Here is a 17,593-nt window from a genome sequence, read left to right on the forward strand (position 1 = left end):
ATGAGTCATTTGCAATTAAAAGCTAATGTTGTGATGTACAGAACTGTTTTCCTGGCATAGGCTATGCTAGGCCTTAACTTGGCCTTTAATACATTTCATGTGTTGTCATTTCTCATTCACATCACAGGTAACTAAATGTGCACTGATGCATTGTGATGACATGCTATTTGACATTTTTAATATTATTTTTGGGGACACATTTCCTCATTCATTCTTGAGGACAGTGTCTTTCTCTACCCACATAGGTTGTATGACTGTTTTATAGAGCGATTATCTGAGAGATAAGGCTGAAACTATCAATAAATTAAAATCCACCTTTAAAAATCAGACATATGTAATGTTTTTAACGCTCAACACTTGAATGCACATAGTTGAAAATGATGCTTTCTCCCGAATGCACTTCTCATCACCTATCGATGTGTCTCACTCCAAAGGATCTCAGCAATTCATGTGATACCTTGATAGAGCTTGTATCTCATATAATTATTGAGGCCAATTAAACAATCATAGATCAATTAATGCACTTATTCACTTACATGTCACTTTAAGGACATCATCGGGGCTACTCATAAAAGTAATTTACACTTGTGTTTATTTTATACATGTAATTTGCTCTTACAGTTTGAAGTCACTTTACTTTTTTGGGCTATTCGCAGAGTGCAAAGTTACTCAAAAGTGTAGACTTACATATTTCTGCTACCTGAAAATGGGGTGAGGCCATTTTTAATAGCATAGGTTCCTATTATTAAAAAAAAAAAAAAGTAGTTTGTCCAGCACCACACATGGTCAATATCAATGATTGGATGGTGGACTACTGGTTGAGTAGGAGCTGATTTTCTCTTGTTTGTTGGTGGTACACAGCTGAGATTGAAATATGAAGGAAAGGTAGAGATTTTTAGCATCAATATTAATCTCAAAGTTTGGAAGAGGCAATAGAGTAAATAGAATAGTATATATTATTGATCGCAAGGGATCCACTAATTAGGTCAAATTTGTAGAATAAAAGTGGTATACTGTTAATTCCAGGTACTTCGAAAAGGTGACATAGAAGACCTCATGTTGTGGCTGCATAAGGATTTTCATGAAAAATGTCTATTCTTAAGACAGGATCTGTCAGCATGAAATGTGAGGATAAACAGACCACATTATCTAAAATTCAAATTTCCCATACCAAGCAGTTCTCATGGTTAAACATCAAAACTCTTTAGTTGATTTCAGGAGTCTGCATTGTTGGCTAAAAATTTCCAGGCAGGGATTTATAACATTTTAAAACATTGTGATTTTTTTTATAAAGTTGTACATAATCGTACAGCAACCATTTACAACATATCTGAAAGCTGGAAAGCATGTTAACCTTTATTTAAGAATCACTGCTGAAACATTTTAAATAAGTGAACAGCTGAGGAAAAAGTCCCCAGACACCAGAATCATACACCTTATATGTATAATAATATGGTGGTGCAAATCCCCTGAAACCCAGCTGCTGGGCTCCCTTAATCTGAAACCAGTGCAGAATTACAAAGACGGATTCAAGATGGAGGTCACAAAATGCTAAACATAAGGTTTCAGCACCTAAATATGTAGGTAGTAAAGACATCCTTGACTTCAGTTTGTTTAGTAGAATGCTGTCTCTATTTCCAGATGTTAGAGGTTTCCATAATGGCACCAACAGAACATGAATAATATAAACCAATAATTGAGACAATGCTTTTCAGCCCGCCAATGGAACTTCTTCAGTACAGAATGAACCACCTTGAATAAAATACACCACAATAGCTATGGAAATCATAAATAAATAGTACATAATAAGATTGACACATATAAACATAAATTGAGGCACAACATACAAATATTATTCTCTTATTTGTAACTACGCTGTATATACAAACTAATGGAGCATACATGAACGAAATTACACTGTTTCTAATATCCAATACAATGTTATGAAAATGTGGGCTGCTTTGACAACCTTTCTGTTGAGAACACAAACAATTGAGTCAAAACATGACAATTACATTATTGTGTTCTTTATATTTTAAAGTTGCGGCCATAAAACATGTAGAGACAACTTATATGAAATAGATCTGTCAGAAATATATATTTCAAATATGATTACTTTATGAACATATCTAAGACTCTACTAACATTGATCATTATCAAAAATCTCTTTCTTAACATAGTTAACTAGCAAACAATTTATAATATCATGATAGTAAATATAAATCAACACAGGATGTAATTTGATAAACTATAATGCACATTCTTTGTAGAGATTGTGGTGAAAGATGACAAAAACACATATTATTTGCTCACCAGCAGTGTGGGAAATCTTGAAATATAGATTAAGGATGTAGTCTGATGGATGCGCTCAATATGGTTATTCGAACATCAATGAAATATACACAGAATAAAACGTGCTGTTTTGGTGTGTTATGGGGTTCGCTGTTTAAATGCCACTTGATGATGCTGATCCCACTATGTTCTTCCAATCAATTTTGAGAAAAGACAATTCCTGAAAGCTGAATTTTCACACAGACCTAAATTATACATGGTACCTAAAGTACATCGTCACCCCACAGACCCTCTGTTTAGACCCATCGAGTCAGTCTTTGGTTCTTTACATGAACCTTTGGGTCAATATTTGTATTTTTTTGCAACGTATTGTGCAAGAATGGAAATTATATATTCAAGATACCACTGCTTTTCTCAACAGGTTATCTCAGGTACCTACAGACCAAATTCACAATTGGTGGCCTTGAGCAATCAACATCAATGCCTTATAAACCTCCATTCTACGTTCTGATGGAATGAGGCTGTGGAATGGGCTTCATTACAGAAGGACACAATTGGTGCTAATACATTTTTGTATGGAATTGATACTCTTTTCTTTGCATCCTAGTTATTTCCAATGGAAGAACATATTCTTCTTACAGAAGAGTGGCATGTCCATGGGTATTTCTGAATCCCACCAGCTATGCTAAAATGTTTGTGGTAAATTAGTTCATCTTGGAAGACACAACATAGAAAGAACATTTGCTGATTTACCTACGTTTTATTGATGACATTTTCATAATGTGAAACAGGCTCAGAAAAGCACTAGAGAGCAACATCAATATGTTCAATACTTGTAATGAAAACTTTCAATTAACTCATCACATAGATAAAGCGGAGATATCATTGTGACATGTTTCAGTGATTTTATCGTCTTCAGAAATTAACCGCAGGGTACACAGACAACCATCTATTAGAAATGATTGTTTACACATCCAAAGATTTCATCCTGCATCTCTTAAGCATCCCTTGCCATTTTCCCAGATCATGCATTTAAAACACATCACTTCAGACCCAGAAGATGTGATGAGTGTTTTAGACGTATACAAGGGAACTCTTTTGGTGAACTCTATTTGGCAAGTCAACACGATGGACAGAAAAACTTTGTTCCAAAAGGTATATAAAGAAAAAACTCTAGGATGATTTTGTTTCACAATTGTCTACCAAGTTGAACTTCTAAAAACTAAACCTGATTTTCAGGGATTAATATTTACTTAGAAAACAGTATTTGTATAAAACTGTTTCAACACCATCAAGGGGATTCTTACATTCAATGAGAATAAGTCCCCCAAGAAATGCCTGGGCACTAAGAAGGGCCTTAACTGTATTCACTGCTACAATGCTATATTGAGAAACACACGTTCTCATCTTCAGCCATTGTCTCTGCCTCCTAACCCCACTGGCAAAGCTGGGCATTTCAAAACCTAAGAATGTTATGTACAGCCCGACGTGCCTCTGTTGCATTTTATATCTTGGGAAAGCAAATAGGAAAATTAAAACCAGAATTACAGAACACAAAACTAATATTCAGAATCATAATAGAAAATACAGTGAGGTCACACACTGGATGAAAAAAGGTCACAACATTAGCCAAGTTCAATTTCAATTATTTTAGAAATTGTTGAACATTAGTTGGATGCAGATAATAATAAAACAAACTTCTATAAATAGAGATCAATTAGATAAAGCGAGTGGACAACCTAAGGGCATGAATGGGAAAATGGAAATAGCCATATTTTTGTTAATATTTAGATTTCAATTATTTTATTTTGAGATATATCATGAACCTGAATCATGGTATATTATTTTGGATAGCTTTAAACTATTGCTGTGGTTTTCGTTGGATGTTTTGTATTGCAATGTTCATTTGCAATACAATGTATGCATTCACCTTGGATCATTTCTTCATCTTCAGGGTAGCACCTTTCAAGGTGGCACCGTCTTGGATTTCAAATGTCCTCATTTCTTTATTTTATTTTTTACACCCTTTGATACTACTGATTAGGGTTGGGCACTCGATTGGTGTTCATGTGTCGTTTTATTGATTTCCCTTTACACTTGCAACAAGAATCTTTGCTTGTTTATGGATATTTCCTTATTGTCCGCTTCCAGCTGTACTGTAGACATTTTACTTTCGGAAACAGAGAACACAAGCTCTAATAATATTTAAGACATGCATGCCAGGCACTCACAGAGAGTTCCATGAAGCTTATGGGCATGAGGATTTCAGTTACATTTAACTACCTTCCTCATTGAATTTTTTTATATATGCTGTACAGAGTAATTAATAATAACAAATTGAGCAGGAGTGGATGGACCCTGGGTGACTGTTGACTACTGAAGACATTTTGTATGGGGATATGTCATGTGGCAAAACCAGTATACCATCCCATACATTGTTAGTTTCTTTGAGATCGGTGTTATGTTGTTGAGAATCACGGTTTTCTGAACAGAGGCTTGTTGACTTTGATAGTGTTGAAAACAACGGGCAGTGAGCTCATGTGTCTTGATACTTCTAACACGAGCTTGTTGTGACACAGTTGGTCAGGTTGTTGTATTGTTTCTTTAACATAACTTTATTTTATTGAGGACAAGATTAGACATGATAGACATCATACAATCATGTACATAAGGATTCGTATACTGGCAAAAGGCGAACAACAAATCTGAGATCACATGCCTTTTCAAACACATTTGCATTAAACTCTCTTATGGCAGGTTATCTGGCTCAGTGTCCCATCTGGGGCTTGGGGGATCACAGAGTCTTCCCCTATAATCATTCCATTTTCCCCAGATATACGCCCATTTAGTGGGGCACTTCCTGGATTCATATATAGCCCTTTCTGACACCATGCACCAGTCCATGTCTTTCCCCCACTCATCCAATGTCGGTGGCTTCATTCCGTGTGTCACCCATATTCTCTCTTTAGTACTCAGGTCCGTTGGGCCCAGATATTAAGGAGACTTAATTTGATGTTACAGTCAGTTTTATAGTGCATTACTCGTTCCATACATTTCGTTACCGTGGACCAGTATCTCTGGATGACCGCGCATTCCCAGAGTGTGTGTATAAAAGTGCCCTCTTGTCCACATCTCCTAAGTCATTCGGCCTCATTGCCATACCCCATCATCACCATTGTCGGTCCGGCTAGGTATGTTCTGTGGAGTATCTTCAATTGTATGAGTCTGAGCCTAGAGAAGATGGCAGTCTCTCTGGGAGAGGCCAGAGCCTCGAGCCACTCCTCATCCTCACACCCAGCGACGTCATATTTCCATTTTGTTCGAAGACGAAATAGGGGGTGAGCCATATTGTTCATTCTTTTTATATATATCAGCTATATAGTTTTTTCTGGGAGATTCCTATCTAATAGCCTATCTTCTAGTGGGGAGGATTCTGGTGGTGCCTCTCCCTTTTTTAGCACCGCTAGTAAAGCGTGCAGAATCTGCAGGTACCTCGAATACTCGGGTTTAGCCAAATCATACTCCAGTCGTAATTGGACGAAGGGAATCACTACACCCCCGTTCCATAGATCTCCCACCTTAGAGATACCTATTAGGTCCCAATGGTCAATTCCACGGGTGTGTCTTAAATTGCGAAGTAGGTTGGTGTCCCAAAGGGAGGTGGCCAGTGTGATCTTGCCCTCCCAACCCAAGCTCCTCGTGGCTGCCCACAGCACTTGGACAGCGTGTCCCGTGAGTCCCAACAACTTCAGCTTGGCTGGGTTAGTGTATAGTGCCCCTGCAAAACCACCCCCAGTGGGAGCCATCCCTCCATGTGAAATATAGGATCTTCCTGTGATCTATATGTACACTGGTTTATCGTGGTGAGTTATGTCACCCAATAATATTTCTTGATATCCGGGAGGGCAATTACTCCATCGTACCACCCTAATGTTAACTTCTGAGTGGCAATCTTAGGCGACATCCTGTCCCACAAAAGTTCCCTTAAGGCACTGTTTATGGCTTTGAAGTAATCTGATCACACCGGATGTGGCGTCTTCTGACATATAAAAAATGAGGGAGGGACATCATTTTAAGTAGGGCTGCATGCCCCAAGAGGGACAGTGGGAGTGAATTCCAGTGAAGGGCATCACTCCTAAGCCACTATAGTGGGGGCAGCAGATTATTTTCAGGGTTCACAGGAGGTTTCCTCCTCCTGGCCCTGCTGTAGCCATTATCTCTGCCTCCCAACCCTACCAGCTTAGGATCCCGCTGTGCCCTTAGTTGGTGAGCATGCTGGCAGTGCTGGACTTCCAACATGGCCCCCAGCGTGCCCGCTGTTCAGCGGTCTAGTTTCTTCTAGGAATCCCCTGGCCTGGTGAAGCGTGCACCAACGTTCTATGGCGCACTTCACCAGAGATTGGACCTGAACAGCAGCTCACCTAAACCTCTGTCGTGTCAGTTAGTCAGGGTAGTTTCGTCGGGCCTCGCGTTTAGCTTCGGCTGTTCCTGACATCTTTCCCGAGTCTAAGGTTTGTGCTAATTCCATGCGCATGCTCCGAAACTCGTCTTAGCCAAGTTTGGCGCATGTCAACCTCAGAGCAGTGTTCCGTCTGGTGTTTACTGGTGAATCCGGTCAGTAGGGGCGTGTACTGGTCCTCACGCCGCACTGAACTTAAATTAGTGTAAAATAGTTGCGCATGCTCAAAAACTTGTATTACGAGTTCTGCTCACTTAACGACAGAGTAGCGTTTCAAGTGATACTTTGAGTCTGGTTAATGGGTGTGCGAATTTCTCCTCACGCCGTATGTAACCATTGGCTGGAGCATTTGGTAATTCTAGAAAGGAAGTTATAAAGCGATTGCTTAATAGAGTCCAAAGTTACTGAGCCTAAGAAAGACCACTACTGCCTTCCTTGTTCTTATCGGTTAAACTGGTTGGGCTTCTGATCTGAATATAAGAAGTCCTCATTAAATATAGGACTAAAGAAGACTCGAACCCACAGTGAGTTAATAGTACACAGAATAGTATCCTTCTTATAGATTTCCATATAGTTATTTAGGAGGCACAATACTAACTTACCTTATGTTTCTCTGTGTGAAGAGTTGCATTTAAAAGACGTCCAGTCTATCCTGCAAGAAAGAGAATCGAGTTAGTACCTTCACCAGTTAACAGTAAATACAACATTCCTAGAGAAGTCAATAGAAGAGAGGCTTTGCTCCAAGGTTATTCTGGTAAGACCAGATACCTTAATTTACAATGTTGTAAGTGTTAATTTAGAAGTGTTGTTTAGAAATGTTCTGAATTACAGCACAGTAAGAAAAAAGAAGATGAGGCAGAACAGGCAGAAAACCACCAGGCTGTCTCTTCTCTATTCCCAATCCCCTTTTCCCCCTTGGTACTTAATTGTGAAGGACTACTGAAACCTAGCAGGGAGGTTCTGAGAGGGGCATTTGGAATTAGGCGCCGTTCTGCTCCTGTGTTGTCAAGAGTGCTAGAGATCAGGATCTTGACAATTTTATTCATAAAAGACAGTCTTTGAAGATTCGGATTCCTAAGTATTTGAAATCCATAGGTGCTTCTGTGATAGTAAAGCCCCTAGGCAATGACGGCATCACCCCACTAAGTACATAGATGACTGACTTAGACCAATTAATCCTGTATCCGGCAAATCTACCAAACACTATGATGATGTGCAATATCCTATTCAGGGAGGCCACCGGTGAAGCCAAGTACAATGGAATATCATTGGCATACAATCAAATACGGTCTTCCCAGTCCTCAGCCCACCTGAGCCCTTTAATAACGGGATCTTTCCATATCCACATCGCTAATGGTTCGAGTGTCAAGGCAAAAAGCAATGGCTAAAGGGGGCAGCCCTGCCTGGTACCTCTACTGGGTATGAAAGTATGAGATTTCCTTTTATTGACTACTATTTGGGCGAGCGGTTCCATGTATAGAAGGCAAACCCACGCCACATAACCCGGGCCGAATCCCAGTTTCTTTAACTATGAGAACAAATAGAGCCATTCGATCATGTAGAAAGCCATGGCTGCATCAAGGGACACCACCACCGCGTCTTCCCCGATCGTCTTGACTTGGTCTCGCACTCCGTGGTGCCTCTGCAAATTAAGAGAGGTATTTCTGGCTGGCATGAAGCCCGATTGATCCAGTTGTACTAATTTTATTTAGTAATAATTGTACAGAGAGGGCAGACATTCCCCTGATTGGCAGAGCAGCCCTAATTTTGTCACAATGCAGGGAAGGGCAAAACCACAAAAGTCAGGTAGCAGGAGTCATCCACTCTAGTATCCTCTATCTATATCCCACTGGGTTTCCTGCTAGTGACCGTCATTGATCGGGCCGCTAGGATCGGCCACCAGACACACCTTTCTACCCACTGCGCACACACGACCTTTGGCGGCAATCTGTTATGGTCGTGGCATCACTGACCTTTAGTGGACACCAGGGCCTCTTTGCTGCGATCAGGGTAGCCAATCCTGTGTCCCCTCTGGGAGTATGCAGAGGGGATCAAATTTGGTGTTTTCAGCTCAACCAACTGATGCGCAGTTAGTCCTTCGGAGGCCAGGGGAACATGCAGACAAAATGTAGGCCTTCCACTGCCCCTTCACATCCTACACAGATGCTGGCGGAAGGAGTCTTATGGTGCTGGTAACGATCTGGCATACTAAGCCCAGTCACTCTTTGAGCCACTCACCTTCCGGCGCAACGCTCACCGAGTCTAACGCGTCCCCAGGGGACAGAAGCACTCAAGATCCCATCTTCGCCACCCACAATTCAGGGCCCCCCAGGCAGGGTATAGCCAGACGTGGTTCGCTTGCTCACTTTGCCAATGGATTCAAGCTAGCCTGGATGATGAGGGCTTTTAGCCCGAAACCAGCCCCAGGATGCTTGTTTCCGGTCCAGGGAAGACATGGCTTGGCAGTTTGGCCTGGACTGTTCCCATGAGGCACAAGATCAAGACTGATTTGCATATAGCTGTGTCCGAACTGGGGTGGTGAAGTGAGCTAAAGAAGGATGATGGATTTAACCCAGATCTGTGACTGGGGGTAAGTGTCTGAAAAGTTTCAGTGCTCAGTCCATCATCGCCTTTTGTTTGCCTTTTACTGGGGTAAGGTACCCCCTCAGGCAGCAACTGTAGGCCGCGGGTGCTAGGGGCCCTGCCAGAGGCCCCCGAAGTCACCTTCCGACAGCCTTTCTGTGGTGGAAAGCCAACACATAAAGGCTGTTGGAAACAGAAAACATAATCCCGATGGCGGAAACGCCATCCATAGGGGTTACGGTGAGATTCCGACCGACAAGAATACTCCATGAGTGGGTTGGAACTGAGTCTGAATGACTGGCCGGTTTACGTTCCTAGCCGTGAACATTGCAATCCTGCGATTGGACTCTAAACCTACCGAGTCGGTCAGAAGGGCTCTGACGTGGCCAGGAAGATTCCGACTGTCGGGCAGAGGCTTTCCACCCAGCATCGTGATTTAAGACTACAAGTCCTATTACGATGTTTGTCATCCGACCTGCAATAGAAAAATGGATGTTTTCAAACATCCATGTACCTTGTGCCAGGCACCACAGGTGCCCCCCAGGCCTCATAGCGGAGGCCTAGGGGTGATGGGGGCCCTGATAGAGACCCCTAAATTCCTTTCCATCTGCCTTTTTATGGCAGTAGGAACGCCATGGAAAGGCAGATGAAAAAATACATCGTAATCCGTATGGCTGTGCCTGAGTAGGCACAGCCCATATTGTAGGTATTATATTTCCACCGCTGTCCGACAAGCTCAAGGAGCCTGTTAGAACAGCAGCAGTCGGTCCCTCTCCCCACCGATACCTCCGACCGCTGGAGCATAATCCAGTGGTCAGACCACTTCAATGGATATTGGTGGCACACCACCGACTATCTGTCGGTGGCGGGCCCACCGACATCGGAATGAGAACCTAACTCTCAATGTATGTGGACATGACGAATTGAACAGCAGTCAAAGAAAATATGAAATTTGTAGTAAATGAGAGGTAAAAAGGAAAGGAAAGAACCATGGTTCCAATGGAAGAGAGGAAATGGTGTTATGTGTGTCAGAATGTGCACCAAAGACTTTTCAGCCCACACTTTCTCCCTGTTCTGTGCATCTGTGAATATGGTCTGCATTTAACATTGGTACCATCAAATAAAATATTGGATATGAAATCCTGCTATACAAGGTAGGGCTTTGGAGAATACAGAGTGTTTGACCTTCTACTGTTTTAGGGGTAAGAGATTTCAATGAATTGCTAAGATATCGCAGTTTGAAAGTACTTAAGTTAAAACACTAAACAGTAAAATTAATCAAACTTAATAAAAAAAAAGTGGACCCATACATTTATTTATTTTTTTAAAACATGAATCAATGTGCCCAATTGCTGCTGATTGGACATCTGAGAAAGCTCAGACTTATATTGAGAGCTACATTTTTATAACTACTGCAAATCAACTGAAAGACAAACATTATGATTACAATGATTCTAGAAATAAATGTATTGCTATTTTCAAGGTACTTATTTATTTTATTTTATTTTTCTTGTGCTCAATTATATTTTTATATGTGTATATGTGTGGAAGAATTGTGATTTGGCTTATTTGCTTTCTGCGACTGAAATCATTACATTAATGATTATTTGTTTTGCTGAGTTTATTTATTATTAATCTTGAAGAAAATGTTCACTGGCAAACACCAAGGCCTTTAAGACATCAATAAATTGATTAACATAGCTTGGGGGATCAATGCTACCTCCCACCAATTGATGCATGTTTGAACCCTGTCAAACCATATCATTTACTGAAGTTAATACAAAGAGTACCCTTGATTATCCATTGCTGACCACCACCAGTTTGTAGGATTGTGATGTTCACTGCAACTGAGAAAATGGTATCATTGTAAACAATATTTATTTTAGGCTATGTTTCTGTAGGCAATATTATGTTTAATGGCCCATCATTTCTATGTATGGTAAATGGATCACAAGAATGTATAACAGTTGTTTTTCATTGTTCCACAACAAGTTTACTTAGATCAATCTTGTTCTCCTTCACAGGTGACAACCTCCAGACCGCTCTTACTGTTGCCAAACATTCAGGGATGGTCCCAAAAAGAAGTAAGGTGATTGTGGTCGAGGCCAATGGGCCAAAGGGATCCATATCCGCCTCGCTCACATTTCAAACCCAGAAGGATAATGTTAGGAATGGGCAGGAGATCAATGTAACTATCTCTTCCTACTGAGGTTATTTACTTTGGGATATATTAGGATGAATAATTTAGAAGAGACATATTAGCAGTTAAGTGTGCACCTGATATGTTAAATGTAAGATGAAGTCAAACAGAATTTACAATTCCATGACATTTTTATCAAATGTTTTTGGACCCATATTTATCTGCATTGATATCCAGAGGCATTCATAACACTTCTTGGTCTGAAGCAGTGTGCATAGCAGCCTGAGCAGAACCACACAACCGGTTTAAACCTTCTGTGCCAAATAACCTTTTGGGTTTGTAGACATTGACTACATTGATTTACCCTATGTCACTAACAATCTTGGAGGCTGATTTATATTGTGGCTCTAACGATACGCCATCACTACAGAGTGGTGATCTTTATGTGGGCAGACCTTAGCTTTACTCACGGAGGAGACTACTCCACCTCCAACACCCTGCAGAGTAAGGGCCATCAGAGGCAGAACTCTAATTCCACCCACCTGGATTAGATGGGTGGAATTAGAGGTTAGATTTCACTGCCAGACACTGCTAGGAAAACCCTGGTGTTAATGGGAAGTGAAAACTGCTGAATAATCTCCTCACAATGAAAGAGAACTTTCATTGCTACAGGAGCATTTTCTTTTTGCTTCTTCCACAGTAAAAGAGAAAAGATCTACAGGAACTTCGAACAACAATCAGACCTTAAGATCTCATCGCTAACCTGACCACCACCAAACGAGACAAACACCTGACTTATAGAAGACTCCTCAGTGACTACGAAACTAGTACACTCAGGAGCCCCAACAGTCCCACGCCCCCACAGCATCTACAACAGGGGAAGCCTGCCAATCAGTAACAGCCTCACCCACATCATCAACACCTACATTAAATTTATCACCTTCCCAGTAGACTGGAAACATGCAGCAGTCAACGTGTCCTCAAAAAACCATCAGCTGACCCCTGTGAGGTGAGCAACTTCCGACACATCTCTCTATACCCATACCCAGCCAAAGTGATAGAGAAGGCAATCAATGAACAACTAACCAACCTTCTTGAACGCCACAACCTACTAGACCACACTCAATCAGGATTGTGGAGCAACCATGGAAAAGAAACTGCACTCATCGCGGCCACAGACATCATCTGCACCATACTGGACAATGGAGAAAACCGCAGCCCTCATCCTGCTCGATCTCTCTGCTGCCTTTAACCAGTCTCCCACCCCACCCTTGTCAGAAGACTTCACGACAGTGGCATCTAAGGAAGTTTCCTCCACTGGATAAGCTCCTTCCTCACAGGAAGAACACAGAGAGTCAGACTACCACCATACACATTGGAATCCTATAATCTAATCTGCTGTGCCCTCCAGGAATCATTGCTTAGCCCAACCCTATCCAAGATCTACAATATACCACTGGCCAACATCATCAGATCACAAGTTATCTTCATCATATTCTACACCATTGACAGTGACACCCAACTCATTATTTATCTGACCAGCACATCCGCCACCAACAGAACCTACTTCTCCAACTGCATGATCAACGTATCAGACTTGATGAGATACAAGTGTCTGAAACTCAACTCTGATAAGATAGAAGTGCTAATCTTTGGAAACAAGAACTCTCCTTCGGACTCCACCTGGTGGCCATCAGAGCTTTGTCCCACACCAACCGACCACACCAGGAACTTGGGAATCATTCTGGACGACTAGCTCAACATACCAGCACAAGTCAATTCAATCAGCTCCTCCTGTTTTCATATTCTCTGCATGTTCCTTAAGATATTCAAATGACTACCCCTGAACACCAGACACACTGTCAATCAAGCCTTAATCACAAGCAGATTAGACTACCATAATGTTCTCTATGCAGGGATCTCTGACCATCTGCCCCACTGTCTACAGACCATCCAGAATGCTGCAGCAAGACTTATCCTTGACTTCTTATGATGCAACCACATCTCACCATGCCTAAGAGAACCTCATGGCTCCCCATAAACAAATTTAGTCAATTCAAACTACTCATGCATGCATACAAAGCACTGTAGAACATCATACCAACAACTGGCTTCCATTTCATCAACCGATCAGACATTTACGCTCAGTCCTAATCTCACTTGCACACACCCATGCATCCACAAAAGCTAAGCCGGAGGTTGGGAATTCTTCTACATCTTACTCAATACAGGAGAGGACCTACCTCAACACATCATGGTCTCCTCCTAACTTCTTGAATTTGGTAAGAAGCTAAAGACCTGGCTCATTGACTAAGTCGGTGGTGGAGGTACCCAGCACCTTCAGTCTTAGACCTAGAAGCTTGCTCAAGCACCTGGATAACCTCACATGTGATTAGTTGCACTCTACAATTCCGTCTAACATAACAATATAACATTTTCAAACAGAACATCCTGTTTTGAGGCTCTCTTTGTGAAAATAAAAAGAAAACTGTTTGGTGTTGGGCTCTGTCATATTGACGGAGCCCTGCACCAAATATGAAACGCTTTGACAGCAACCGCTGTAACAGTGGATCCTGCCAATGCTTTATGAATGACCACCAGCTTGACCATCATTTATGAATCCGGAAAGAGGAACCGCTCCCAGGGCGACTGAGTAACTTACTCCATCACCCAGGCAGAACAACAGCCATCGACCAGGTTATAAATAAGGCCATTAATCACTCATTGTAAAAGGCTGAGTCAAGGCAGTTTTCCTTTTTACTTAAGTGACTATCATTTCTCTTAACAGTTTGTTATTAGACTATAGTATGGAGCCCACCTGCACTGCCCTGAAAGGGAAATTGTAAAAAGGGTGAGTTATAAATTGGGAAAGATCTGAGTTCACCCAAAAAGAAAGCCATAGGATCTGATTCACTACGGGTCCCCACACTCATAGCGGAGGCCCCACAGTCATGAGAGTGTCTGCACTAGGGGCAGAATCTCCGAAATGAGAATTCTCATTGTGGAGATTCCACTCCGAGTGCGGAGACTCCCCCAGGACTGCGGGCCTGCGGCACGAGTGACGGGCCCCTTTGTAAATCAGGCCAACAATCTTGTGGTAATTGTATAATAGAGCCCTTGGCCATCTCCTTAAAAGGTGAATTTTGCTTGTTTAGAGGTATAGTTGCCAATTTCGCCTACATCTACTTGTGAACACCCAGTAAATTCCCACATTAATTCCATCAAATGTAAATTATGCTTGCATAATTAATTTTGTGTATCCGCCCCTATCTATGATACAAGCTTTATGAAATTAATAGACTCCCAGATTTACATAGGTTTTGCATCTGTATTGCATTACTTTTTTAATACAAATTTGAAACAAAATCGTTTTTGGTTGCAAAAAAGCAGAGCAATTGGATGTTTACATTGCCTTGTTAAAAGAAACAAAACCACATTGTACAGTCTTGCATTACTTTCCATCAGTGAGGCATTCAATGGGGGTTGCACTGGCATTCCTGTGCAACCAAACATGTATTTTGATGCAAACCCATATGTACAATCACTTGTAGAAATGGATTTGCCCCGCAGTCTTGTGCCTCACTGATGCTGACCTAACAAGAAGAAACATCTTTATTTATCATTGCTATTTCCTCCTTGCATGTGCAAAGAAGAGATAGCCTCTGTTACACCTGCCAGCCTGCAATTTGTTTTTGTTGGCCTTAGGACTGTGTACAATTTACCACTGTAACCAGTGGTAAAGTGCTAAAGGGCATGTGCTCACTCCCCTAAACATTGTTTGATTGGCTCACTCCTGATTGACATATCTAATTTACTTACAAGTCCATTGTATAGTGGTGTACCATATACACAGGGCATGTAAACTAAATGCTACCAGTGAGACTGCAGCACTTATTGTGCCAGTCACTTAAGTACTACTTTAAAACATTTCCCAGGCATGCCATTACAGTCTGAATGCAGTTTTAAACTGCCACTTTGACTTGGTAAAATAACCTCTTTGCCAAGCCTTAAACTCCCCTTTTATTACATATGAATTACCCCATAGGTAAGCCCTAGGTACGGTTGGATATATACTTTTACATTTGACATGTCCTGTTAGTGAAAAACATCTACATTCCTTTTTCTCTACTGTGATGCCTTCCTGTCCCATTGGATAACATTGGGTTGCTTTATTACATTCTAATGAGTGCTGCATTTTGATTGGGACCAGATGGACAGTTCATATTTGGAATCCATGAACTTATAAGTAAAAAACCTCTCTAATGGTAAAGTCAGATTTTTTTTTTTTTTTTTTTGTTTGAAACCGTTTATTGCAGTCTTCAAATATATACAAGTCTGGGCCTACAACCTTCCGGCCGGCCGCTAGAGTGACAGGAGAATATGACATACATACAAAAAAGGCTCTTGGCGTTGCAGAGAGGTAGATCAGGAGGTATCAACGACGTGGGCCACATAACTCCGAGCCCGCAATACGGTTTCATTTTATAAGAACACAACAACACACAAAACCACACCCGCAAGGCAACCCGCAATCCGAATTGACAGCACGTGCTCCGTAAGTGGGGGACCCCAACCATCCACAAGAATCTAAAGAGGGGAACGGGAAGAGAGCAGGGACTGGGGGACCCTGTGCCCGGGGCCGGGGGAGGGGGTCAACTAGGGGGATGGAGCTGGCGAGGCAGCCGGCAGCAGCGGCGGCTCACAAATACCCCCGCGGTAGGCGTTCCAGGGGCCCCAAACTTTCACCCACGCTCCAGGCTTACCTCTCGCCACGTACACCACCTTTTCTCGGAACATGCACCAATCCATGTGCTCTTTCCAGGCCGACACCGCCGGGGCCCTCTGGGACACCCACAGCTGCGCGATGTCACGCTTAGCTACCATATATCCCAGAGTCACCCATCGTGTCTGCGGAACCGAGTAGTCAGTTGGTTCCCACACATTCAGCAAGCATCTCCTCGCTTCAGGCAACAGCGCGACACGCGTAACCACTCGCAGGACCTCATGCACACCACGCCAGAATCGCTCCACCTTCGGGCACTCCCACAGAATATGCAAAAAAGTCGCCAAAGCACCACACCCACGCTTACACAGCCCATCCTCGGCATAGCCCATACGCAGAAGCCTTGGCCCCGTCATGTAAACCCGGTGGAGGATCTTTAGCTGGACGAAGCGAAGGCGAGCCGGTATGGCCACCTCCTTCGGAGAGGCCACCGCGGAAATCCAGTCCTCATCGTCCAACTCCAGCCCATCGGCAACCCAGGCCTCGCGGAGGCCAGTCAGCAAGCCCGAGCGATCATTAATCAGTTTTTTATATATGAGGGAGATCGTGCTGTCCGGAACATGGCCATCCAGCACTCTATCCTCCAGGGGGGATGACTCCGGAATGGAGGCGACGTCTGGGAAGACGGAGCCCAGTGCGTGGCGGACCTGCAGGTACCGATAGTATTCGCTGCCCTGCAGCTGAAACTCCGTCTGCAGCGTCTCGAATGTTTTAAATCCCCCCCTCGTCCAGAGGTCCCCCACTGTACTGATGCCGATCGTGTCCCACTTCTCGAAGCCCTTCGAGGTCCACAGGGAGCCCAACCTCTCGGACGCATACAGCGGTGACGCCCGGGTCAAACGGTCCTTCCACCCCATAGCTGCGTTAGCCGCGTGCCATACTCGCACCATGACACGCGTAGGTCCCGTCAGGCGGGGGTCGGGCGCGCCAGAGTAGAGCGCTCGATTGTAGTCGCCACCAGGCAGGAGCATCTTGTCCATTTCAAATGCCGGGTTCAAGGCGGGCCCGTAAAGGCCATGATTAATTGCAGCTAGCTGGGAGGCCCAGTAATACCGTTTAATATCCGGGAGGGCAACCCCCCCGTCGTACCACGGGAGCGTCAACTTCGCCAAGGCAATACGCGGCCTCCCGTCCCAGAACAAGCGACGCTGTAGACTCTCCACCTCACGGAAGTAGCGCGCCGGGACCAAGTCCATAGTGTTCTGGAGAGCGTACAGGAAGCGTGGCAGCGACATCATCTTAAACAATGCCGCCCGGCCAAGCGGCGAAAGCGGCAGGCGCCGCCAACGCGCGACGTCCTCCTTCAAGCGCTGGAGGGGGGGAAGCAAATTCCGCT

At 43.1% G+C, this 17,593-nt stretch overlaps 1 protein-coding gene across 1 annotated transcript in view; it reads left to right on the forward strand.

Moving 5' to 3' along the window:
- LOC146788643 (putative cation-transporting ATPase 13A4) overlaps positions 1 to 17,593 on the forward strand; it is a 383,399-nt gene that overhangs the window by 262,974 nt on the left and 102,832 nt on the right. The window contains 1 exon segment of the mRNA XM_085635852.1: positions 11,359 to 11,522. Within this exon segment, the coding sequence (XP_085491978.1) occupies positions 11,359 to 11,522 (164 nt within the window).

The sequence above is a fragment of the Triturus cristatus genome, chromosome 11 (assembly GCF_964204655.1).
Source record: "Triturus cristatus chromosome 11, aTriCri1.1, whole genome shotgun sequence".
Taxonomy (NCBI): Eukaryota; Metazoa; Chordata; class Amphibia; order Caudata; family Salamandridae; genus Triturus; species Triturus cristatus.